The sequence below is a fragment of the Garra rufa genome, chromosome 1, assembly GCF_049309525.1.
Source record: "Garra rufa chromosome 1, GarRuf1.0, whole genome shotgun sequence".
Classification (NCBI taxonomy): Eukaryota; Metazoa; Chordata; class Actinopteri; order Cypriniformes; family Cyprinidae; genus Garra; species Garra rufa.
The window spans coordinates 53,296,229-53,323,446 of NC_133361.1; the positions used below are offsets into that span (position 1 = coordinate 53,296,229).

The 27,218-nt window shown below is 34.7% G+C and overlaps 1 protein-coding gene across 1 annotated transcript; it reads left to right on the forward strand.

Moving 5' to 3' along the window:
- Positions 1 to 1,562: 1,562 nt before the first annotated feature.
- On the forward strand, positions 1,563 to 27,218 carry LOC141324596 (bMERB domain-containing protein 1). The gene is made up of 6 exons (XM_073833554.1): positions 1,563 to 1,782; positions 16,189 to 16,312; positions 18,058 to 18,131; positions 20,782 to 20,896; positions 22,285 to 22,355; positions 24,387 to 27,218. Exons 1-6 carry the CDS (start codon positions 1,704 to 1,706, stop codon positions 24,503 to 24,505), a joined length of 582 nt encoding a protein of 193 aa, XP_073689655.1. The 5' UTR covers positions 1,563 to 1,703; the 3' UTR covers positions 24,506 to 27,218.

Here is a 27,218-nt window from a genome sequence, read left to right on the forward strand (position 1 = left end):
AATATGATGCATATTAATGTAGTTTTTAAAAACAGTGCTGCTTTGTTTACAGCAGTAATCAAGTAAATGCTGTATCGCTGCTGTTACATAAGCGCCACCTGCTGTCAGTGAGTGAATCTGCATTCTCATTTTGTTTTGTGCTGTTATGTAGCATAGTTTCACAAAGCTAAGGTCAGACCATACTATTTTTGCTTTAAATTGTTTAATTATACGTTCCCGTAAGAGTGTAAATTTACATTTGTAAATTTCATGGGTCTGGTTTCCGGTCTCATCCTCCTCCAGTTATTTTTTTTGTAGCTGTACAAAACAGTTTGTTTTGTTGTTTGATATTGCAAACTGGTGTGTCTTACCATTTTATTTTAATGTATTATTTTAATTAGGAGCACACTGGTTTGTACTGCAAACCGTTTTACCGTTTACTGCACATTGTGATTTTTCTTGTTATTTCCCTATAGTGTTTTCAACTCTGTGTCATCAATCGGCCATATTGGCAGAACTGAACGTAAACAATGCCACTGAACCGAACGAAACTTGCATATTTTGCTGATTATTGCTGCTGAAAATGGTCAGATATTGTCATGTTGTGGGCTGTACTAATCGGTCGGACCGGGAAAAAAGCATTTTGGAGTACCATAGACTGCCAAAAGTTTTAACAAATCAAGGAGAAGAGTTCAAAAAACTGTCAAAAGGCTTTTGTGGTTGGCCAAACTGAACCAGGATTTCCAGAGCAAAAATCTTGACAACATTTGTGTTTGTTCTTATCCTTTCCGGTCAGGTAGGTGAAATATTAGGCTAATATCTTAATCAATACCGCTCATATGTACCTTTACTCCTGCTAAAAAAAACCCTGCTAAAACCAGCTGGTCTTAGCTGGTTTAAGCTAGAAGTAGCTGGTTTTAGCTTGTGGCCAAAACCCCTCTAAAACCAGCCTGCTGACCAGCTATGATTAGCTAAAACCAGGCTGGTTGTTTTTTTTCACCAGGGACTACCGATTAACTTTAGTTTGTCAAAATATTGCGCCCTTTCCTGCTTACTAAGACCTTCTCTATATTATTGAACAACTTCCACATGTTTTTTCCATGGTTTAGACATCTTAAATGAGCAGAACAACATATTTAGTTGTAGCAGCCTACATTAACTGTGCAATCAATGCTGTTGTTTACATCCGAGTATTGCCAATATGGCCGCGCATCGATACCACGCACGATAAACCGTGGAACTGTCAGAATACAAAAAAACGCGATAGGCTACAGATGTTTGGTCAAACCGCCCAGCACTGCTTTTTCATATAATATGTAAATGTTCAATAGCACATATTTAGCACATTTTCTAAATTTAAACGGTAAAGTTTAAGCTATACAAAAATGTTTGTCATATTTGTCATGAGTTAGGCTATATTTTATATTTAAAAATTAATTTCAGAAAGAAAAGAAAGAGATTTGAGCTTAATGTCACTTTTGCCGTTATTCACAGGGTGGCGCTTTCAGGTAATGGGAGAATAATTGTGCTGAGCATCTCTACGATGTGTCACACATAGCCTACTCACTCACAGCATCGGCAGCAGGTGCGGGCGCGCGCATCACCAAGGACATGGAGTTAAAAATCTCCATCAGTCAAACTGCGCTTTAATTCACCGGCAGAAGAGCAGAGCAGCGACATTCTGATCCAGCTCAAACTTCAACTGTGTTGTGGAGCCTGAAAGAATGGAGAAAGGGCGCAGCACCCCGAAACTGTACGGATCCCTGGATCAAACAGAGCTCTGCGGAGACACAAGCAAACAAGGTGAGAATTATATAATGAAGTCTATCTCTGCGTTTATGAAGGTGTTTGACTGCTTTATCGTTGCGTACTTGACTTCTGTGTAATGTATAAATAAAAGACGTTACTTTTACATCGATGCTGTTCTCTTTTTAAAATCGTCAAATCGCTTAGAAATTAAGTTATTAATAGTGTCGCTAATTCAGTCCATAGTTACAGAAAGCTACGTGCAACGTACGTGAAAGGTCTGTTTGAATAAAATGAATGTTTTTTAAGGGGAGACACTGCTGGCAAAAACACTGTTTTTTCATGCACCTGTCAAATTTGAGATTTTGCCCTTTTTGATTTTTCATAAAGTGTTTTATCAGACTAGTGGAAAGAAAACAGGTGCTTCTTTTATAGCACTTTATCTATTTGTGTCAATAGATTTCCATTACAATGCATATTTTTAAAGGCTGTTTTCTCAAAATTAGTTTTTCTCTTCTACACTGAGCCATAAATCTCCACTTCAGTAGCACTTACACACAACAAACTTTACATTTTTATTCCTGTCTATATTCTGAAGGTTTTTACAGAGGGATTTGTTCATATTTGCTTGATTTTATACAACCATTTATTTTCCCCAAAATATAGTGTTGCCTGTCTGTTCTAAGTTTTTTCTGAATTATGTCTTGATGAAATGAGACCCAAAATCGCTCTCTGACTCTAATATGTCAAAAAAAATTTAAAAAGAATTTTAAAACTGACTTCATCCATTGTTTAGATTTTTGTACTGGAAATGTATGCAAATTGGTCATTTGCATATTTAAACCTTACATTTTAGAAAACTTGTAATACAAAAAATGTTTGCAATTATCAATGTAATCAATCAACTGGGTAAGTAAGGCGATAACTATTAGTTCATTTTTTTACCCTATACACCTGCAGTGTCTCGCCTACAGTAAGTGCAACTAACGCGTTTCTAAATAGATAACTTGATGTAAGCTACTTTTTGTGCTTAAGTCACTATTTTAACCAATTATGAAATATACAGTAGCTGCTTTCACAATTTTTCTTACAGTATATTTAGTGAATGAAAAAAAAATAGCTTGGTTGCTTTTTTTTTTTTTACCTGAAGTGTACTAATAGTAAAAGGCGTGATTTGTCCCTCATTTAACAGTAGGCTACATTTGAAGTTGTTTTTCCTGTCAGGTCCCAATATCGCTTTCACCCCAGGAAGCAGCTATTTGCTCATTCCTGCTTTCTTCTAATGATCCGACAAAGGAAATACAATCCTGTTTTTATCATTATACAGATATTGACAGCAGGGTGAAAAACATTGAGGCTGCTGTGTTTCTCTAAGCTGCCATGACTAATCCTGACTAAAGAAATCCTAATAAACAGACCTTGTGAGACCTGAACGTTTCCCATCCCACTGGAGCTTAAAACAACCATAGTTTTGTGTATATTCTGCGACTTTCTAATCCTTAACTAATCCTTTAAGTTAGTGGGATTTACTGTCATAATTATATTGGATAGTTGTACTTGTATAAGTGTATTTACTGCTGCCTTGAAGCAATACTTTTTTGCTAAATACTGTACCCGCGTAGCAAATTTTTGTTTTCCCACACACTAAACTTACATACTCTGAGAGCAGACATTTGTGTGGAGCGAGGAAAAGAACCAGAAGCATTGTTTGTGATGCCAATTTGCCAGTTATTCCTTAAAATGTCCCTTCACGCTTTAGTTGATCTTTTAGTACTTTGAGGATTGTTGGTTATAATCAAGCATAATGTGTTTACCCAAACTCATTGTAAACCCAGGACTTTCTTGTGTGAAACACAATATGAAACATTTTGAGGAGTCGAAGTATCTGTTTTTCAGAGGCATTTAGAGAGTGGTGCATGCAACTCTCACACTAGCTTTGTGTGAAAAAATAAAACAAAAAATTGAATCCAATTATTTACTGATGATGGTCCTCACCAGTCACTGAACTGAACAGTCAGATCTGTAAAGGTTTGTTGGAGAGAGATTCAAGATGGCGCTTAATTCTATCCCACGTAAGAGAAAAACATCTTTAACAGATGGGGTCCCTATAATGTGTGGCGATGCCAAAAATACGTTCTGTTAACCTCCCATCATTATAATTTTCATCACGAGGCACAATATGGCAAAACGTTAAATTTAGATCATGCAATTAAAACTGTTACAGAAACACTCCGCTTCATTAACTGAAAAATTCAGATCTCCAAATGACAACGTGCCGCAGCAAACAGCCGTGCGAACGGGGAAATCGGAGTGGCGCGCTCAAGAGGTTTTTATGCAAAGTGACTGAGCAAATTGAAAACTGTCTTTGTGATTCAGCTTTTCTGCATGACATAACTGAATATCTCAGTAAATTGAATAAGAGAAGTCAGAGGAGGTTCATCGTAGATGTACGAGTCTGTTAAAGGCTTTCAGTTTAATCTAATGTGGTCTGGGAAGTCTCATCTGTTAGCCGAACCGTCGCGCACAGCTTATGTAAGATACTCTGTTGTGGTTCTCACAAAAACAAACACAAATGGCATTGATTCAAGGAATAGCTCACTAGTAAATGAAGGTTTGCTGAAATTTGCTCACCCTCAGGCCATCCAAGATGTAGATGGGTTTTTTCATCATATCAGATTTGGAGAAATTTAGCATTACATCACGAAATGGATGCTCTGCAGTGAATGGGTGCCACCAGAATGAGCTGATAAAATCACAGTAAACCACATGACTCTAGTTCATCAATTAAAAAGTTGTTTCTGGCTTTAAACGGTTGCAAGTTTAAAACATGATAAAACACTCTTCGCTCCAGGGAGAATCATGCAAATCCACTTTGCACCGATCCCACACTCTGCTTGCTAGGTGTCAGCTTCAAACGAGTTTGGATTTACAGTTGAAAAAGCTCAGATCAAATCTAAAATGTGCTTTCTAGACAAGAGTGTTTCCGAGCATGGCCTGAACTTTAACCCATAGCGAAAATCTGCAGAGAGACCCTGAAGACTGCAGTTCACAGGCACTTCTCATTAAATCTGATAGATCTTGACAGGATCTGCCCAGAAAAGTGTAAAAAAAACTCCTTCAGTCAGTTTTTCAGCTCTTTGGATTCAATGGCGTTGATGGACAGTGTTGGGGGAAATGCATTACAAGTAACGCAAGTTACGTAATAATTGCAAGGAAATTCCAAGTAACTAGTGAAGTAACGCATTACTTTTTGATTGACAAGAAAATATCTGAGTTACTTTTACTTTCCCCCCCACCATTTATTGATTAAAAGCTCTCCTGTTTCAATGTTGAGAGAAATTGTATGATGTTACTTAAGTTCTAGAATAAATGTGAACTTGCATTAATTCATCTCACTCACTAAAAAACAGATACAGTATTCCTCAAAATGAATTAAAACAGTGAAATTCAACACAAACCTGCAATAATTAAATGTTAAATAATACAAATATCCTTTATGTATTTAATCCCATTTTATTAACCAATGTCTTTGCTGCCGGCCTTCGATGATCCAATTCATCCATACTAATAAGCAAAAATTACTCAAGATAATCTAATTGTTTTCCTTTTTTTTATTGCTGAAGAGTTGACATGTTTTCTTCTGTGGTCTGCTATACAGACGTGAATTGACTTTTCTCTAAGTCTGAGGCATTTGTTGTAAAAAAAAAAAAAGGCTTTTATATTGGCCAAAAATAGAACTTTTTGCAGTGCCTTGCGAAATTATTCACACCCCTTCATTTTTTTTCACATTTTGTTATGTTGCTGCCTCATGTTCTACACATGTTTCCCCCATAAATCTACACTCCCTACTCCATAATGGCAAAGCAAAAAATAGGTTTTTAAAATTTGTGCAAATGTATTAAAAATAAAAAACTGAAAAGATCCTGTTGCATAAATATTCATACTCTTTTCTGGGACACTCATATTTAGCTCAGGAGCATTCATATTGCTTCTAGATGTTACTACACTTCGAGTGGAGATAAACTGTGGCAAATTAATTTTAATGAGTCTGATTTAGAAAGGCACACACCTCTCAGAAAAGGTCTAACAGCTGAAAAAGCATATCAGAGCAAAAACCAAGTCCTGAGGTCAAGATAACTGCCTGTAGAGCTCAGTGACAGACTTGTGTTAAGGCAATGATCTAGGGAAGAGTTCAGAAAAAAATCTGCTGCATTGAAGGTTGACAGAAGCATTATCCATAATGGAAGACGATTGGAACAACTAGGACTCTAGAAAATGTCTGCCAGCCCCCATCCAAGCTGACAGAGCTTGAGAGGTGAAAAGGTGAGGCAAAGAATGGCAGATAATTGTCAAATGCAGACGTGCAAAGCTTGCCACATCATACCCAAAAAGACTTGAGGCTGTAAAGGTGCTTCAACTATGTACTGAGTTAAGGGTATGAATACTTATGCAATGTACTTATTTCAGTGTTTTATTTTTAACAAATTTGTAAAATTTGCAAATCTGGTTTTTGCTTTGTCATTATTATGGTGTATGGAGTGTAAACTGATGTGGGGAAAAACTCATTTAAAGCAGTTTAACATAATTCTGCAACAAAACAAAATGTGAAAAAAATGAATACTTTTGCAAAGCACTGTATATTAAAAAGAAACAAGCAAGCCCTGCCCAGATTAAAAACGTAACGCAAAAGTAACGTAACGCATTACTTTGATTAAAAGTAACTAAGTAACGTAATTAGTTACTTTTTTAGGGAGTAACTCAATATTGAAATGCATTACTTTTAAACTTTCCCCAACACTGTTGATGGATAGAGGTTCACCTTTCATAAGACGTAAATAGAAATAAGGATATAAAAACGGTTTTCCTCACTGTTTTCCTCAATAGATAATAGAAGGATCCTAGTAAACATCTAAGACTTGATTACTTAAATGCTTTTTAAATGTGTATTTTGGTAGTGGAACAGCAGTTGGTACCAATTCTGTAGAATGGCCATCAGCCATGAACCATCATAATAAATCATTCTGATCTAAGCTGGTCTTCTACTAGAGTCTGTACTTTGGCAAAACAAAAACAAAAAACCTTGAACACAATACATTATGAATGGTGATAGTAGGTGGATCAACAGCCTTTAAATCATTAATGTGACAATAACAGATCAGGTTGGCACATCTCCTACGCTTGAGAATCACTTAAACCTGGAGACTGTAAATCTACGTCACTCGTGTTGGAACAGAGGAGGCGTTGGGATCTCACACTGTGATCTCAGTGTCAATCAGTCTTCACAGATTCAGTCACAATGCCTGGAGACACTCCTACACCAGCTCATGCAGCACCACAACACACACACAAAGCACTTCATCACATCTTACAGCAAGAACTACGCCATCAAACATCAAAAGTTTGTGTGAAACACTATCAACAATTCAAAATGATCTGCTTTTCCATCCTATGTGGATCAGGAATCCTGTTTGTCAAAATTGACAAAAGAGAACACATAATCCTTTTTTTTTTTCGTATTTTAGTATGTTGCAGTAAATGGGTTAAAATTCCTTAATGTGATACAGAACATTACTACCAAAACATTACTCTCAATGTCAAGTCATGACCGAAACATGCAGTTTTGTCAAAAATAAAGTATACTGAATTATCAACTAAGATGTTATGATAGTATTTGGTTCTCTATATATACAAAATAATGAATCCTTAACTTTGAAATCAGTATGATCAGCTTTTTGCCTTTTACAAAGACAAATTAGATTCAAAATACAACAAATCTTATAAATCACACTTGAAATATTGTTAAAATTGTCATTCTTATTGATTTACCTCTAAAAACTTGTTTTTGATTAAATAAAATAAATAAGTATATCTGCTTACATGTTCTGAAAATATTAATAGGTCAGTAAAACCCTTTTTATTAAATTATATATTCTGCAGTGACAAATTTGGAGAAAGGGACAATTATTCCAAAACTTTCTGAAAATACAATATGAGAATTAACTGAACAATTACTAGAAATGTGTCCCTTGGATGTTATACAATTAGCATATATACTAAATTTGTGGAAAATGGGTTTTTTTTCACGACATTTCCAACTCATACTTTGAACAAATTCTGTAAAATAGCCCATATGTGTGTGTGTGTGTGTGTGTGTGTGTGTGTGTTTATTATATTTTATAAAATATAGAAAAAATATTATATTTAAATATATATTTTAAACATATTTATTTCATTATTATTAGTATATAAATAAAAAATGTGAAAGGGAATTTAAAAGCGCTTAATTTTCATGAAAATAAATCTCATAGTACAAAATCACAAATTACTAATTATAAGCTTTTTTTATTGTATTGTATTTAATTTTCAGTAAGGATGAACAATTCTTGACAGTTTCATAACACTCACTCTCTAATATTGATTTATACTCATTTTTGTCAGTTATGTTCAATTAGTTTCAGTTCAATAGACTTTTAGTTCGTATTCCTTTGTTCCTGAGTTCATTAGTTTGATCTGACCACTCTTTCTTTGGTTGTCATTGTTACTAATATGATTAGTTCTTGAGTTCAGCTGTGTGTCATTAATTTACCTTGTTTGTATCAGTATTTAAGTTCTTCCTTTTCCTGTGTTCTCATTTACGTTGACGATGTTGTTGACCCCTGTCTGTTCTGTTTACACTGGCGTTTTGTATTAAGACTGTACTATTTTGAACTCTCTGCCTTTCTGTCCACTACACATTGTGACGGTTTATAGCTCATTTTATAGGTTTAACAAAGCAAAATCAAAATGACTTATGGCTTAGTTGATCTTCAAACATGTTTTTGCTTTTTTCTTTCATCGCTGACTTCTTACCTGTTCCCTGTCAGAGTATCACTGTTGTGTTGATACATGAAGCTGTGAATTCCTGTCAGTCCTGCAGAGTTTTCCACGAGTGAGACGGAGCAAGTCTGTGGTGAACTGACACATGAGAATAAATCTGTCAGGCTTGATCTGAAACATTTGGTTGGGTGGCAGTTACTCGCGCGCACACACACACACATACGTCTCGGCACATTGACCAGACCGCATCAGGGTATCCCATAATCCTGCTCTTGATTTATTACCCCTGTTTTCCATCCCTTTTGTTTTCCCTTGGTGGATGTGGTTTGTTTAGACGTCTTTTCTCACTGACTGTCAGGCAATTAAAAGCCAATATCTGCTCAGCGCTGTGAGGTGACTCATAGTTTATAGTGTTTCCGAGGGCAGAGAGAGAGAGAAAAAGCATTGAAGTAGAGAGATAGAAGGATAAAAGATGTACCGTATATCAGAACTATGTGTTCGCTCTTTACAGCTTGAGGAAGGTGTCAGTGTCAGCCGCCAGTAAAAACACAGATAGCACCGTTTGTAAGCCAGTGACCTTGCCTGAGATTTCCGTTAATCACTAGATATAAAGTCTAAACCCATAAAGATGCTGTGTGCGTTGGTGACTCTTCACCTTTCAATAGATGATTTTGTGGGATTTCTAGTTTCCTTTGAATGTTTTTTTGTCTTTTAGACTCAAATTCACTACATCTCTGTTCCAAACCAACTTGGTTTCTATACTCTACACATAAAATGTGTCTTTTTTTTGTACGTCCTAAGCTACTGTATGCTCAATACCTTTCAAAAGTTTGAGGATAACAGTTTTTTTAATAAATTAATGACAAATTCAATATTAATGCATAAAATTGATCAAAGGTGACAGTAAAGACATTTATAATGTTACAAAAGATTTCTGTCTCAGATATGCTGTTATTTTGAACTGAAAAAGTCCTGAAAAATCTCAGTTTTTAAAAACATATTAGGCATCGCATTTTTTTTTTCAACTTTTATAATAATAAGAAATGTTTCTTGAACGATGTCTAAAGGACCATGTGCCACTGAAGACTGGAGTAATGATGCTGAAAATTCAGCTTTGATATCACGTGAATAAATTACATTTTATATGAAATATATTTGAATAGAAAACAGCTCATTTAAATTGTATATTTCACAATATTACAGTTTTACTGTATTTGTGATCAAATAAATGCAGCCTTGGTGAGCATAAGATACTTCTTTCAAAAACAAACCAAAAAAACTTTTTTATTAAAGTATAAGAAAATGTGCATCACAAGAAAAGCGATATGAATATTTATTTATGAGTATGCATATTATTGTCATGCATATTTACTTTTTATTTGCTACTGTTAAAATACATTTTGTAATTTTTCTTCATGGACCCCTTAGTGCCCCCTTGTGGCCCACTCAATCCCAGTATGAATATCCCCGCTGTAAATCATGATATCCCGTTATTATAGTCTCTTGGTGAGTCACGAATTAACTAATATCACACTGACCTTTTGATGAGTAAATATGTTCACGATCAAATATAAATCAGGTTTGTCCATTATATCAGAGAGATATTGTTCAGAGAGGACTCTTAAATCATGCTAACTTGATAAGTATTGGCTATTAAAACAGCAGACTCCTTTAATAAAGATGGAATATGTTACCCAAAGGAAATGAACCGGTTGCTTACACATGCTTTTTTTTAAGCTGACATGCGCTAAAATTTGAATTAACGGTACTGTTCTTTTAACTCAGCTTTCTTTTTCTGACACACTTACATACAAAGGGCTGCAATGAAAAATATTGAACAACCCCAACAGCCTCACACTTGCATACAATATTTGTAATATATATCCATATATAGTTGAACTGAAAAGGTGCATACACCTTGCAGAATCTGCGAAGCGCTCACTGATGCTTTAGAAGAAAAACGTTGCACTGAATTAGAATATCAGGATAAATGTAACTTATTTTGCCTTCTGGGGAACATGTATGTTCTGTAGCTTCTGAAGAGCAGTAATTAATGAAAAAAAATATCATATTTAGGCAAAATTAGAAAAAATTTACACATCTTCATTCCGTTTCAAAAGTTTTCACCCTCCGGCTCTTAATGCATCGTGTTTCCTTCTGAAGCATCAGTGAGCGATTGAACCTTCTGTAATAGTTGCATATGAGTCCCTCAGTTGTCCTCAGTGTGAAAAGATGGATCTCAAAATCATACAGTCATTGTTGGAAAGGGTTCAAATACACAAAAATGTTGAAAAACCAAACAATTTGTGGGACCTGAATGGCTTTTCTAAAGAACAGCAGGCAGTTTAACTGTTCAGGACAAACTAGGGACTCACGAACAAATATCACTAAAAGAATTAAGCGTATGTAAACTTTTGAACAGTGTCATTTTTATAAATTAAAACTATTATTTTCTCTTGTGGACTATAAACATCTTTTATGTGAAATATCTTATTCAGGTCAGTACTAAATTAAAAAATAGCATGCATTTTGTATGACCCCTCTTATTATGGCAAACTAATTAACATTTAGCAAATTCTGCAAGGTGTATGTAAACTCTTGACCTCAACTGTACATAGACGTGGCATTGTAGATTCACATATCATCGTTCCAGTGAATATCACATAATTCATATTAATTTATTTTTATGTTTACCTGCATAGCTGAAAAATGAGTGAAATGCTGCATCTATTTGCTTTGTCGATCTGCACCAGGGATCGCAGTGGCCTTAACCAGAACGCTACTGGATTTGGGGGTCAATCCCATTGTTTTGAAATCTAATAACTGTGTAAAACTGAAGGCCCAAGTTGTTGCCATAGAGACAGAACTTAGTTTATGAGGCATTGCAGTTGTTGAACGCATCATAGGATAAGCCAAATGAGTCATCGGAGGATACGAACTGTCTCGCTTTTTAGGGCTCAGAAAAATTTCTGCTGTTTTTCCATAAGGCTGAAAGTCTTTGAAACGCAGACATCGATTTGAGAAGTGGCATTGTAAAAAAATGAATGTGCAGTGTTTGTGCACATTAGGAAATAAATGAAATAACTCATTGACAGACCTTTGTTTTATCTTGATATTTGGACAGAGTTACTTAAAGGAATAGTTCACCCAAAAATAAAAACATACTCACCCTTAGGCCATCCAAGATGCAGATGAGTTAGCTTATTCATGGGAACAATTTTGAAGAAATGTATGCTCACCAATGGATCCTCTGTGGCGAATGGGTGCCGTCAGAATGAGAGTCCAAACAGCTGATAAAAACATTACATTAATCCTAATCCTAAAACTGTTTTTTTTAATTAGACAAACTAACTAAACGAATCAAAAACCGATTATGAAAAATTATTTTCAATGTTTAATATGAAATTGGATGCCGGAATATGCTTCGCTATTGCCTATTTAGACTTTTTAGATCTTCTTTCCTTTTATTAGTATATGATTCATCAGATGCATGTTTACACACAACCAAGTAATCATACACACACACATACATATAGAGCACTGACTCTCTGAATCAACGTTACATGCGATAAAATGATGTTGGTCTGTCATCGAGTGACCAGAACATTCTCGCCCACCCTCGGATTTATGCAAAGTTCAGTAATAATAGCACGAGCCCAATTAGCACAGTGACGAGCATCATACACTTGCTGCACCACCATCGCATAACTCCTTGTTTTCAGCCTGGTTTGAAATGTGGCTGGTCAACACCAGGGTGCTTGTTAGTTGATTCCAGATTAGAGAAGCCCTGCTTCTGTAGAAATGTGTGATGATGCTGTTATTTTTGTGTTCAAGGGGAAGACAACAAACTGGCAAAATGGTATGCAGTATCTAATACAAAGTTTGGACATTGTTAGCTTGTCTGTTTCTCTGGTTTACTGTTATTAAATGTATGGACACTGGTTTTGCAGAGACATCTTATCATACAGTAATTACCAGTAAGAACTCAAATAAATAAACTATTCATAAAAAGAGATTTAAATGTAAAAGATTTGTCTAGTGGTGATGAAACCTTGCAAAAAAATGTAAATGATCCTTCTTTTCTAGTACAAATATTTAATCATTAATCAGAATGACATTAGATAATAAGTGTTGTTCTTCTGAAAAATGGGACAAAATGTAGTGACTTGAATCTAAAGAAAAAATGTTTGCCATTAGGATAAGAAAAAATTGTTTCACTTTTAAATTAGGTTTACTTGATATCTTTCTTGTTTTAATGGGAGACACAGCAGGCACCTGTTTTGTTTTTTTATAAAGTGTTTTTTCAGACTACTGGAAAGAAAATATCCAAAAGACACTGTTAGTGGGTTTTTAATAGCACTTTATCTATTTGTGTCAATAGGTTTCAATTACAATACATATTTTCACAATCTGTTTTCTCAAAATTAGTTTTTCCTCCTACACTAAGCCATAAATCTCCACTTCAGTAACTCTTACACACACCAAACTTTACATTTTTATTCCTGACTATATCCTGAAGGTTTTTGAGAGAGGGATTTGTTCATATAGAAATTTTTATTCCCCCCAAAAACTAAAAAATCTATCGTTTTTTGTCTATTCTATGTATTTTATGAATTATGACATAAATAATAAGTGCCAAAATGAGATACCCAAATTTCCTTCCTCTTAAATTGGACTCTAATATTTCACTCTAATATGTCAAAAAAAAAAAAAAAAACTAAACAAGAATTTTGAAACTGACTTCATCCCATGTTTAGATTTTTGTACTAGAACTGTATGCAAATGAGCACATATTTCTGTAAACAATGCCTCATTTGCATATTAAAACATTTTAAGTAGGTAAGTAAGTAAGGTAATAACTATTAGTTTAGTTTTTTTACCCTATTCACCTGCAGTGTCTCGCCCTACGCATGAATCACTTAATTTTGATCAGTCTTTGTTAGAAAACAAGGCTTAAAAGGAACATCAGGTGCCCATTTTCCACAAGTTTCACATTCTTTGGGGTTCGCTGGTTAAAATTCTTTAATGTTAGTGTTAGGGCTGTGCAATTAATCGCAATCGCAAAAAAATCGCGATTTAAGCACATGCGATTTCTAAACCGCACAAGGCTGCGATTTTATCTATCCCCCCAACAGCACCCCCGCCCCCCTTGAACGTCAAGTTCATTTTATTTTCGATATAGCGCCACATCACAAATAGAAGTCATTTAAGGTTATCTTTCCTATAGAACAGGTCTATACATAGTTCTTTTATTAAGCATACTAAATTGCCTTATGTTATTTATCTCATTTACACTAAGGCATGTCATTTCTGTCTCTTCATGGTCGCGTGATTACAATGTCTCCTCCACGAAAACACGGACTGGATCGCGGACTCCATTCATAAAAACCTAATCTACTATAGCGCGGAATGCCACGTAATTCGTCGATTTTTGGATTAATAAATCAAAAGTTGGTCTGTCACTTAATTCAAATCGCGATATGGACTAGTGTCTGTGAAAACTTAAATGCAAAAAGACCGTTTTAATATGAATCCTGCATGTTCCGTTTGCTTCTGTATGCAAGAATGATGGAGACGCGTTTTATTTCTTTACTACATGCAGACTGAAGCACACGTGACGCTCCCGCTAATTTTTGGCATTTGCGATTCTCACACGAACAGATAAACTCAATCGCCAAATCGCTGCTGTGAGTTTCACTTTTACCGTTTCATTTGAGAAAACTAGCATCATATACACAAAGAAACTTCACGGCAAACTGTCAAAATAAAAGTACGGTTTAACATGTAACAGAACAATATTAGTCCTGTATTACTTTTGTACAGTATGATGTAGGTGTTTATATATTCCTATTTAAATAATTTACATAAAACAATATATATGATAAAAAAAAATACAACAAGATTAACCACTTAATTATTATTTAAACGTTTTAAACTAATTATAATTTTTCTTCCACACATTGATTTTAACAGTAAATTTCTGTTTGTTTCACAAAAATTAAAAGGGTTTATTTTTCATTTGATTAAAAATAAGTAAATGTTTATGCTTTTTCATTATCAGAAAAATTAAAACATAAATTCTAAATAAAAAAAAAAAAAAAAGCAAAAGATTTTAGAACCCTCAAAATGTTAAAATAGAGAGTTTTGGACTTATTTTTCCACTGAAATGAATGTATTCTTTATTGCACAAAGTAGGCTAAAGTACCGGGAAAAAAAGTAAAATGGCTTATTTATTTTATGTTGTCTGTTTTAAAGACAATTTTACTACAGTTTTGTTTATTAAACTTAATACTATGTTATTTCATGGTGAAATGTTTTGTTATCCACTTCTTGTGCACTGAATACATTTAGAATGTATGTATGTAGCTTGTTTGAAAAAGCAAAAAAAAAAAAAGCAAAAAAAAAAAAAAAAATCGCAAATAAAATCGCAATCGCAATATTCCTTCAAAAAATCGCAATATGATTATTTTGTCCATATTGCACAGCCCTAGTTAGTGTAAAGCAACACCTTTTTACCTTGTCAAAAACAGTTCTACCAGAAAGACTCAGGAGAATGAATACTGTGACAATTATCCATTTATTAGCAGCCCAGCAAGCAATAACGTTCTTTGGCGTAGGCCCCGTCCATAACTCGCAATCTGAGGGTCCGGACTCTGCATATCCTGCCTGAAGATCAAGGCAGGGGCGCAGCCGACCCCCGTGAGGTATGTAAGGGACCCTCCTGGTGGTGGTGGTGAGGAAGATGGAGGGAAAGATTAAATTTGGAGGAGGTGGGGGGGATGGTGGTGAATTGAAGCATCAGCATCTGCGAATTCAAACATGAGTAAGTACCGATCTTATATACCACAAGTGTTGGAATGTGATTGGATAGATGAAAATTGAGTGACGTGACAATTAAGTCTTCCCGGCAGAACTTAACGCTAGAGCTTTCATTTCTGTTCACAGCGAGCTGTTTTGGTGCATGTCTCTTTAAATGATAATGAGCTACTGCTCACCCTGCCCCTTTCTTCTTTTTGTGTATTTGTTGGCATGTTCCCATCAAAAAGAAAACTAATCCACTGCGTCCTCAGATGCTCTGATCTCTGGAGAAATTTAAGACTCTTATGTTCACTTTTACATCCAAACACAAAACACCTGCAATGCTTACGAGATACTGTTGTGACTACAGCTGCTCGAGCGTGGAGAAAATGGCGGACAGCGTAAAACTGGCTGAGGGCGGGAATATGGTAATATAACAGTCAGTCAGCGGTTGTGGGCGGAGCCTGAACAGTATGGCATCATACTACTCAGGAAAATAAAAACAGCTTGAAAATTGAGACTGTTTGGGTTTTTTGAGGATTTAAAAAATGAGTGAACATATTTTTTTATTGCAGGGCTGCTTAAACACATTTATATGCAAACACCATTTGAAAGTGAACATCCAGTGTCACATAAAATCAAGTCAATGTGTCTTGATTTAAGAATGTTTAGATATTTGTAATGGAAAACAAGATAAAAATATTGAGTAAAAAAAAATCATTCAGCACCACCAATCGCAGTCACTACCTGCTAAGGAAAAGCATATTTTTCTGAAATCACGTCTTTACCTGGGTATAATGTAATGTGCTTGAACAGTTCTCATCATAGTTCATGTGTTCTTCATCACAGCTGAAGAGGATGTGGTGTCCATGGCTGATTCCACCATCACTGTGGAGGACATCGAGGGAGAGCTGTTCAAAATCGAGAGGATAAAAGACGCATTGGTCCGGAAAGAGTCTGAGCTCAGATATATGTGAGTCAGGTTTTTTGAATGAGTTTTATTGTGTTCGTTTACTATGGTAAAAGCTGAGGTGGCTCTTTTACACACAAGTTTAAAGGAATAGTTCAATCAGACATAAAAATTTGATGAAATTTTATTAGATATGCAGAATCTAAGCATTATATCATTTGCTTACCAATGGATCCTCTGCAGTGAATGGGTGCCATGAGAATGAAGGTCCAAACAGCTTCTAAAAACATCACAATACTCCACAAGTAATTCCCATGTTGTCGTGTGAAGCAAAAAGTCTTTGTAAGAAAGACATCCACCTTTAACTTTAAACTGAAACTTCCGGCTAAAATACAAGTCCTAATAATGCTTGGACAGCTTGGACATTCTGCGAAATGCTCATTTTTGAATAAGCTACTCAGAGAAAGTGTCACATTGACACATTGTCATTCCTTGTTTGTTTTTCATTCAATACCAGTTCGAACACAAAGAACGTGTAGCCAGCATCAGTGCAGAGCAGGAGTGTGAGATAAAGTCCTAGACGAGATAAAAGCAGGGGAAATTGTTGAGGACATTTATTGATAAAGGGATGCACTGCATTTATTTACAACAATAGCGTCTGATGGGAGTCTGTCACAAGCCCTTCAAAATTTGTCTGTTACGGCAGCTCTGCCGGAGCCAAACATCAGCTGCAAATGTATGTGTCTGTGTTGTTATTTCTTTGTGTATGACAGTAATGCGAATCTAGAAAAACATATTATGTTTTTTCATTGCTGAACAGAGACTACTTTGGCATTAACCAGTGAAATCTGTTTTCGATGAAGTCATGGGATTCACACTTACTCCGCTGACAAAATATGTTCTGAGAATGTTTTGCTAACATTCATATTAAGTTACGAAAACACTATTTCTGAATGTTCAAAGCATCAAGTTTTTAAAAATGTGACCCTGGACCACAAGTAGCACAGGTATATTTGTAGCAATAGCCAACAATACATATTATGGGTCAAAATTATTGATTTTTTTTCTTTTATCCCAAAAATCATTAGGATATTAAGTAAAGATCATGTTCCATGAAGGTATTTTCGTAAATTTCTTACCGTTTTCTCAATATTTGGATTTTACATAACATCAATGGAAAGCTCATTTATTCAGCTTTCAGATGATGAATAAATCTCAATTTCTAAAAATGTACCCTTACACTCTTAAAAATAAAGGTGCTCAACGGTGCTATAGAATAACCTTTTTTGTCTAAATGGTTCCATAAAGAACCTTTAACATCTGAAAAACCTTTCCGTTTTACAAAGGTTCTTTGTGGTGAAAGAAGTTTCTTCAAGTTATGAAAAGGTAAGAAAGAGATGGTTCTTTTAAAGAACCTTTGACCGAATGGTTTCTAGTGGAACCAAAAATGGTTCTTCTATGGCATTGCTGTGAAAAACCTTTTAAAGCACCTTTATTTTTAGGAGTGTATGACTAGTTTTGTGGTCCAGGATCACAAATGTTTAAAAATGTTTTTATACATTATCAGTTATCATAATGTTAAAAATGTTATCATTTTGTGAACATTATAAAATGTAATGGAACTTTTTAATGTTTTCTAAACGTTCTAAATACGATTACGAATATCCAACTAAAGCAAAAAGTTCATCAATACATCAATCGTGCATTTATGTTTTTTATAGAAAGAAAACGTATATTTTGATTGCTATTTCAAAGAAAAATGATCTCAATTACATTGATTTTTCTTTATTTGTTTCCTTTTTTGTCAGGATGGATGACATCCAGTTGTGTAAGGAGATCACAAGGCTCAAAAAAGAACTCCAGAAATTGGTTTCCATCCCAGGTATGTTCTCCAAAAAATGCTTTACCAGAATATTAAGTATTAATATCCTGCTGGTGCATTGAGTCTGTGAGATGATACAGATCTCATTCTCAGTGGTGGAGAACATCTGTTTTTATTTCCTACCACACAGTGCGGAGATAGTGAGCAGCTCCCTGAAGCTTTAATCAGCTCTAAACCAAACATCATGTCTGTTAGATACTTTTATTTAGTACATTCAAAAGAGTTTACTGCAAATCTTAGGAGTCCCTCGGCATATCAGCATGGTTTCTAAAGGATCATGTGACACCGAAGACTGGAGTAATGATGCTAAAAACTCATCTCTGGATCACAGGAATAAATTACAAGTTATAATATATTCAAACAGAAAACATTATTTCAAAACTGTAATAATATTTCACTGTACACTCTTAAAAATAAAAGCTCGAAAGGGCTGTTTTTGCAGTGATGCCACAGAAGAACCATTTTTGGTTCCTCAAAGAACCTTCCAGTAAAGAGACCATTTTGAGGAACATTTTAAAATTCTAAAGAACCTTTTCTGCATTTGAAGGGTTCCATGGATGTTAAAGGTTCTTCATGGAACCATCGATGTCAGTAAACAACAAATGCTACTTTCCTGAGCACAAAAAATAAATACATAAATTAAAAACTTACCAACCCTTAACTTTTGAACGATAGTGAATAATAAATTGATTCAACCAGAAAATCATCTGAATCGTCTATCTAGTCATATGCAACCATTTTTTTAATTTCTAGATGTCCTTCTGGTTCTCTTTATTAGCATCATTCCTTCTTCTTTCATGTCAGCCTGTCTTCAGCACATGGTTGTGACATACTTCACTATAGGTCTCCTGTTTCCAAGGAGATGCACGAATGAAGCGCACACCACGTTTTGTTTACTGCTGGAACCTCATTTCACAAGTGCATACAAAGCTTGTGCGCACAGAAGAGGTTATTTATCCAAACCAGCAGATAATAATGTCTTATACTCTGTGCCATCCAAGTGGGAAACACATTCCAGTGCTAGTGATGTCCATTTATTCTGAGACCTTCAGGTGCTCTCTGACTCATCTGTGACATCAGGATTTTGATGTTTTATGATAACTATCCTCATTTACTCATACCTCTTATTGATCCAAACCAGAATGACTTTCTGTTGTCACAACAAAAGGCAATATTTTGAAGAATTTTCAAAAAAAAGTTTAATATTCTGGTAACACTTTACAATAAGGTTCTTTAGTTAACATTAGTTAACTACATTAGTTCACATTAACTAATTTTGAACTGCACTTCTACAGCATTTATTAATCGTTGTTAATGTTAATTTCAACATTTACTAATACATTATTAAAATCTTGTTAACATTAGTTAATGCAGTGTGAACTAACATGAACAAACAATGAACAACTGTATTTTCGTTAACTAACGTTACTAAAGATTAGTAAATACAGTAACAAATGTATTGCTCATGGTTAGTTCATGTTAGTTAATACATTAACTAATGTTTAATTAATGAACCTTATTGTAAAGTGTTACCAATATTCTCAACAAGGCTGCATTTATTTATTCAAAAATGCAATGCTGTGAAATAAAGTTTAAAGCAAAAGTACCAAAATGAGAGGGATCATGCAAAATACATGTCATTTTTATTTAGCACTGACCTGAATAAGATATTTCACATAAAAGATGTTTACATATAGTTCACATGTCTTAATACTGTGTTGTTACCTGAATGATCCACAGCTGTGTTTTTTTGGTTTAGTGATAGTTGTTCATGAGTCCCTTGTTTCTCCTGAACAGATAATCTGCCTGATGTTCTTCAGAAAAATCCTTTGGTTTTTCAGCATTTTTGTGTATTTCCGTTTCCAACAATGACTTAAGGATTTTGAGATCCAACTTTTTACACTGAGGACAACTGAGGGACTCATATGCAAGTATTACAGAAGGTTAAAACGTTCACTGATGCTTCAGAAGAAAAAAAAAAACAATGCTTTAAGAGCCGGGGGTGAAAACTTTTGAACAGAATGGAGATTTTTCTTATTTTGCCTAAATGTTAAATATGTTTTCATTTAGTTAGGTTACAGAAGATACTCCCATGTGTCCCAGAAGACAAAATAAATTAAACTTACCCTGATCTTCAAATTCAAAAAGTTTTCACCCCCGGCTCTTATTGCATCGTGTTTCCTTCTGAAGCATCAGTGAGCGTTTGAACCTTCTGTAATAGTTGAGTCCCTCAGTTGTCCTCAGTGTGAAAAAATGGATCTCAAATTCATTGTCATTGTTAGAAGGGGTTCAAATACACAAAAATACTGAAAAACCAAAGAATTTGTGGGAGTTTTATGTCTTTTATGTGAAATATCCTATTCAGGTCAGTCCTCAATAAAAAAGAACATGCATTTTGTATGATCCCTCTTATTTTGGTGTATTGGTTAAGGTGTATGTAAACTTTTGACCTCAATTGTATTATTACAATTTTAAACAACAAATATATTTTAAAATGTAGTTGTCTAAGCTGATCATCGCCCCAGTTTTCAGTGTCACATAATTCTTCAAAAATCATTCTAATATTCTGAACAGTTGTGTCTGAAATAGATATCTTTTTGTAACATTATAATTGACTTCACTGCCACGTTTGCTGGAATATCCTTTTCAGACCAAGACAAGTCAAATGAGGACAGACAGCGTGAGGAAGAACTACTTCAGCAAATCCAGAAGCTGGTGGAGACGCGGGACTTTCTAGTGGACGACATGGAGTTTGAAAGGCTGAGGTCAGTTCTAAAGAACCGTTGGCCTTCAGAGACAAGAACACGGGCCGCAACCCTTAAGATTGCCAGCTAGCATGCGTGACTGTCAGCCCCAAGAATGTGTTTTGTGCCTCTTGTGGCTGTTCCCTCATCTGTGAAGATACTGCAATCCAATTACCCTCCACTTGAAGCCAATAATCCACCCTTACCTCACCAAGGCTGTCTCGCACTCACACCTCACATCACGCTCACACATGGTCCCAGCGGCTTCTGAGAAACCACAGAGATTGATTTGCAGGCAAGAAAGTAATGGAAAAAAGAAAAGAGATGTGTTTTTTCGCTGGGTTGGGCTGATTGCCATCTGCCAAGACCTCACGACTACGTGCGCGTGAGTAATCGTGAGTGACGCACGCATCAGAGCCCAACGCGAATGAAGTCCTCACAGTTTATTCATGAGATAAATGAGCCGCCGTCACCCACATGACAAGCAGCTATTACTCGGATGGATGGTGGAGAGAGAGAGAGAGATGTCAAACACTCTCGGTTTGCACACTAAACCGACTTGCGAAGAGAGTAATTGATTGTTGGGGGTTTGAGTGTGAATGTTTGGTTAATGCTCTGTGTTTAATATTTCAGGGACTGAAAAAACGAGACACTTTGTGGCATTGTGGGTAGCAAACAACAACTGAACAAGAACAAAGGCTTAATAAATGTGCTGAATCATATCGCAATGACAATATTTAAACAGAAAGCTTAGTGTGATTATTAGGTTGAAAATTAGGATCATTTGCACTTTATATCCGTTTTCATTTATTGCATTTGAGTCTGAAATGTATTATAGTGACAACCTGATATCATGATGAAACATACTAATATATACTACAGTGTATATACAGTATACAAATATTTAGTTGTAAAAAATGGTGATATGTGCTTTTATAAAAGTTTGGAAATTAGTAGCAATTTTTAATTAAATTTTTTTTTTAGAAATTAGTACTTTCATATAGCAAGGATGTGTTAAATTGATCAAAAGTGTCAAAAAAAACTTATATTAATCAAAGAATCCTAAAAATACATCACGATTTCCACAAAAATATTATGCAGCGCAACTGTGTTCATGATTTTTGAAGGATCGTGTGACACTGAAGACTGGAGTAATTATGCTGAAAATTCAGGTTGTATCACAGGAATAAATTACATTTTAAAATATATTAAAATAGAATTAAATTGTAATAATATTTGACAGTGTTTCAGTGTTTTTACTGTATTTTTCATCAAATAAATACAACCTTGTTGAGCACAAGAGACTTCAAAAACATAAACATTTTTAAAAAACGTTAAAAAAAGACCTCAAACTTGGGGTGTATGTGTTTGTGCGTTTGCCTTTCTGACGCCTGTTCTTCTCCATTCAGAGAGCAAGAGGAGGACAAAGAGATGGCTGACTTCCTACAGGCCAAATTTCCCAACAGGTGCAGCATGAAAAGTATGTATGTGTGTGTTTGTGGTGCTGTGAGCTCAAGGCCAAGCTCTTAAACCTCCAGTTTGCAGCTTTGAATGCACAAATTAACAGAATAATACATTCTTTGAGCATCTCCATAATTGTTTTACTCACTGCCTGCTCAAGTTTAATGAAAATGGAAGGAGAAATTAATAAGGAATCTGCTTATGTTGTGGTATTGTCGGAAGCGTGAATGTTAATTCTGTTCTCGGGGTGTTAATAAGCTGGCGTCATTTGTTTTCTTTTAGTTCAAAACTAATGAGCTAGTTCACAAGTGGAATAAATAGTGCGGAAGTACATGAACGCCACTGAAAGTGGGAAGGCTTGACTGTAAATGAGAGAGAATGGAACACAAACTTACTAATCAGTGTTGTGGTGAGAGTTTGAAACGTCTCACAAAAATATACAAATATTTTATCCTATGCTTTTGAAAATTCTGAAACATGACATGTTGAATGAGAAAGTTTGAAATAGTATTTTCTTGTCAAATATAGGCTACTCCAATCTTTGTTCTATTTACAGTTTTGAAAACTAGGGGGGTGTAAAAAATCGATCAGTCTAGCCTGTTTTCAGTCAAAAGTTTACATACACCTTACAGAATCTTAAGAAATTAATTATTTTTGTTTAGAATTTTTGTGTATTTGAACCCTTTCCAACAATGACTGTATGATTTTGAGATGCATCTTTTCACACTGAGGACAACTGAGGGACTCATATGCAACTATTACAGAAGGTTCAAAGACTCTGGAAACCGATGCATTAAGAGTCAGGGGTGAAAACTTTTGGAATTTAAAGATCAGGGTAAATTTAACTTATTTTATCTTCTAGGAAACATGTAAGAATCTTCTGTAGCTTCTAAAGGGCAGTACTACATGAAAAAAAAAAAGATATTTAGGCAAAATACGAAAAATGTACACATCTTCATTCTGTTCAAAAGTTTTTACCCCCAGCTCTTAATGCATTGTTTTTTCTTCTGAAGCATCAGTGAGTGTTTGAACCTTCTGTAATAGTTGAGTCCCTCGGTGTGAAAATATGGATCTCAAAATCATACAGTCATTGCTGGATGGGGTTCAAATACACACAAAAGTTGAAAAACCAATGAATTTGTGGGACCTGAAGGGTTTTTCTGTTCAGGGACAATAAAGGAACTAATGAATATTTAAAAAAAAAAAAAATTCTGTGGATCATTCAGGTAACAACACAGTATTAAGAATCAAGTGTATGTAAACTTTTGAACGGGGTCATTTTTATAAATTCAACTATTATTTTCTCTTGTGGACTATATGTAAACATCTTTTATGTGAAATGTCTTATTCAGGTCAGTACTGAATAAAAAATAACAAGCATTTTGTATGATCCCTTTTATTTTGGTCAAATAATTAACATTTTGCAGATTCTGCAAGGTGTTTGAAAATTTTTGACCTCAACTGTATAGGCACCATAAAACATATTCATTTAAATTTTTACTTTTCTTCAGTGTTTCAATCATGTTTGAAAAAATCCGTCAAGTTTTGTTTTTTTTAATCACAGCCAACATTTATAAATGTTTGCATTTAAAAAACAATTTGGAGTGGAAATATGATTATGTAACTTGTAAGTCAGTATATACCCTTATTATTTTAAAAACCTAATTGAGAGTCATTTTTATTTTATTGAGTGTAAATTAAGTTTTTAAGTACAGCATTAGTTGAGAGATTTTTTTTCTTGAGAAAATTTGCCATGTACTGTACCTGATATATATCCAAAATAATCTACTGTATATTAAACTGAATTTTCAAAATCAGAATCAAAAGCTAAATCAAATCGAATTGTCAATACCCGTCCCTAATAAAAAATATTTTTACAGAGCACAGATCGTTTCAGCTCATCTAATGCAGTTGAAATGAATTTCAGCCTAAAATATTTTCAAATGTTCTGTTACGACTATACCTCAGCGCTGATGCTCGATAGTGTTCAGAGATGCATGAGTGTGATTCAGAGAAGGTCACTGCGTTTCTCTCGCTCGCTCTCTTTCAGGTCACGCCAAGGACAGGAGAATGACGTCCAGAGCCCAGCAGACCACTTCTCCTTACATGACCAAGACAGGTGTCACCCTGCTGAAAGAGTGCTGCGGATTCACCTGCTCCATCATGTAGATATGCCAGTGTGAAACAGGAGACATTTCAACGCAGAGTGACGAGTAAACAAGCCCTCAGATCCGTGATTCAGCACAATATTTTCAAGCACTCTTTCACATCACATTTCATAACAGACGGCAGTGCATGAGCGCCAAACTGATGTGCATATAATGAAGAATGATTTCAATAACCTAATCAAGGAGATGGTGCGGTGTAGTTTTAAAGACACAGTCACCTAAAAATGAAACATCTGTCATCATTTACTCAACCATAATGTTTCAAACATGTATGAGTTTCTTTATTCTGCTGAACACAAAAATATTTTGAAGAATGCTGATAACCAAACCGTTTCAGTTCCACTGATTTCCATTGTGTTTTTTATACAACATGCACCAAGTTGATAAGGTTGCTTGCATTTCTTCAAAATATCTTCCTCTGTTGTTCACAGAAGAAAAACATTGATACAAGTCTGGATGAGGCTGAGTAAACTCAGAATGCTCATTTTTGGATGTAGTATTTTTTTTAAAGCACACTAAGACTAACGTCAGATTCAGCAGAAGAATTCCCATGAGCAGTTGTTAAGCGCTTGCTCTTGCTCTTGCTAGCACATTATTTCCTGCCTTCCTTCTCACAAAAGACTAAATTATCTGTTGTTGAATTGCATCACCAGCCAACCACAATGTTTGTCATCCGAAAACACTGACATTGTCCTTGGGTTTTGAAGGGATAGTTCACCTAAAAATGAAAAAACTGCCAATTTTTAATGGTAGGGAGGGTGATAAGGATCTGCCCTGTCCAAAATCTTCAAAATCTGTCCAAAAGTTTTTGCACTGGTAAATTTTAGTTTACTAAAGCTCATATGAATTCGTTTTAGTTCACATAAAATGAACCATAAAACAGTATGTTACTTAAAATAAAGTATAGGTTTCATGTACAGTAAGTCAACATTTGCTTTATTTCAAATAACAAAAATGTTTTTTATGGCTAAAAAATGGCTTTAACTGTATATACAGTTGAAGTCCAGAATCTGCTAAATGTTAATTATTTTACCAAAATAAGAGGAGTCATACAAAATGCATGTTTTTATTTATTTAATACTGACCTGAATAGGATATTTCACATAAAAGATGTTTATATATAGTCCACGAGAGAAAATAATAGCTGAATTTATAAAAATGGCCCAGTTCAAAGTTTACATACACTTAATTCTTAATACTGTGTTGTTACCTGAATGATCCGCAGGTTTACTTAGTGAAAGTTGTTTATGAGTCCCTCGTTTGTCCTGAACAGTTGAACTGGCTGCTGTTCTTCAGAAAAAATCTTTCAGGTCCCACAAATTCTTTGGTTTTTCAGCATTTTTATGTATTTGAACCCTTTCCAAAAATGACTGTATAATTTTAAGATCCACCTTTTGACACTGAGGACAACTGAGGAACTCATATGCAACTATTACAGAAGGTTCAAATGCTCACTGATGCTCCAGAAGGAAATACAATGCATTAAGAGCCAAATTTACACATCTTCATTCTGTCCAAAAGTTTTCATCCCCCGTCTCTTAATGCATTGTGTTTCTTTCTGAAGCATCAGTGAGTGTTTGAACCTTCTGTAATAGTTGCATATGAGTCCCTCAGTTGGTATGAAAAGATGGATCTTAAAATCATACAGTCGTTGTTGAAAAGGGTTTAAATACACAAATATGCTAGGACATTTGTTCATGACAAACAAGGGACTCATGAACAACTATCATTAAACAAAAAAAAAAAAAAGAAATGTTTCATACGTTTGGATGTTCTAGGGAGTATTATCTTTTTTTTCTCATAATGGTGTTTAATTAAACAACAGAAATTGCCAGAAGATCTGTTTACTAATTAAGTGAATATGCACCTTTGCTTCTGACTTCTACCTTCACAGTTCTCATCTTCATTATTAACTTATTTTTAACTATGTTGATGAAAATTGTATAGTTTTGTGGTGCCCAGTTTATCTTGACATAATATAAATGCAGTTTGAAAATTACAAATATATTTATTTTTAACCCAATTTTTGAATTTAATAAGGAAATGCCTTTATCTTTCTCCACTGTAATGTGCTGTAGTATTAATAACATTATTTATATGTACAAATTATATACACTAAAAGTTTGGGGTCAGTAAGGTTTTTAATTAATCAGTAATCTTTACTTAAGCAAGATACATTAAATTGATCAAAAGTGACAGTGAAGACATTTATAATGTAACAATATCTAAATAAAACGTCAGTTTCTGCAAAAAAAAAAAATGTGATGCTGAAGACTGGTGTAATGATATAAAAATTTAGCTTTGCATCACAGGAATAAATTACATTTTAAAATATAAGAAAATAAAAATACTTTAAATTGTAATAATATTTTACAATATCACAGATTTTTTTTAATCACAGAAATGAAGCCTGGGTGAGCATAAACAAGCACATAAAAAAAAAAAAAATCGTACCAACCCCAAACATCTGAGTGGTAGTGTATTTGTGATGCATCGTATTAACTACAGTGTTTATGCAAAAACAAAAAAGTGAAGTATGTAAAGTATTTTATCTTTGAAAAAGAAATCAAATTGTGAAGCTGGTGAAAATTGTGTATTATTATGTGCAGCAACAGGAAACTGAAATATAATGCTCACAGACATACCTGACATGTATTATGCTACTTTTCTTCGTGCCAATGCTTCTATTGTTATTTTCATGCCTCTAAATGATA

What these genes read in the sequence shown, in the direction of transcription:
- LOC141324596 (XM_073833554.1), top strand. Translation starts at nt 1,704, where the DNA reads ATGGAGAAAGGGCGCAGCACCCCGAAACTGTACGGATCCCTGGATCAA. An exon ending in CGGAGACACAAGCAAACAAG is followed by an intron (nt 1,783 to 16,188) that starts GTGAGAATTATA and finishes TCTTCATCACAG; the next exon opens with CTGAAGAGGATGTGGTGTCC. An exon ending in ATGGAGTTTGAAAGGCTGAG is followed by an intron (nt 20,897 to 22,284) that starts GTCAGTTCTAAA and finishes TTCTCCATTCAG; the next exon opens with AGAGCAAGAGGAGGACAAAG.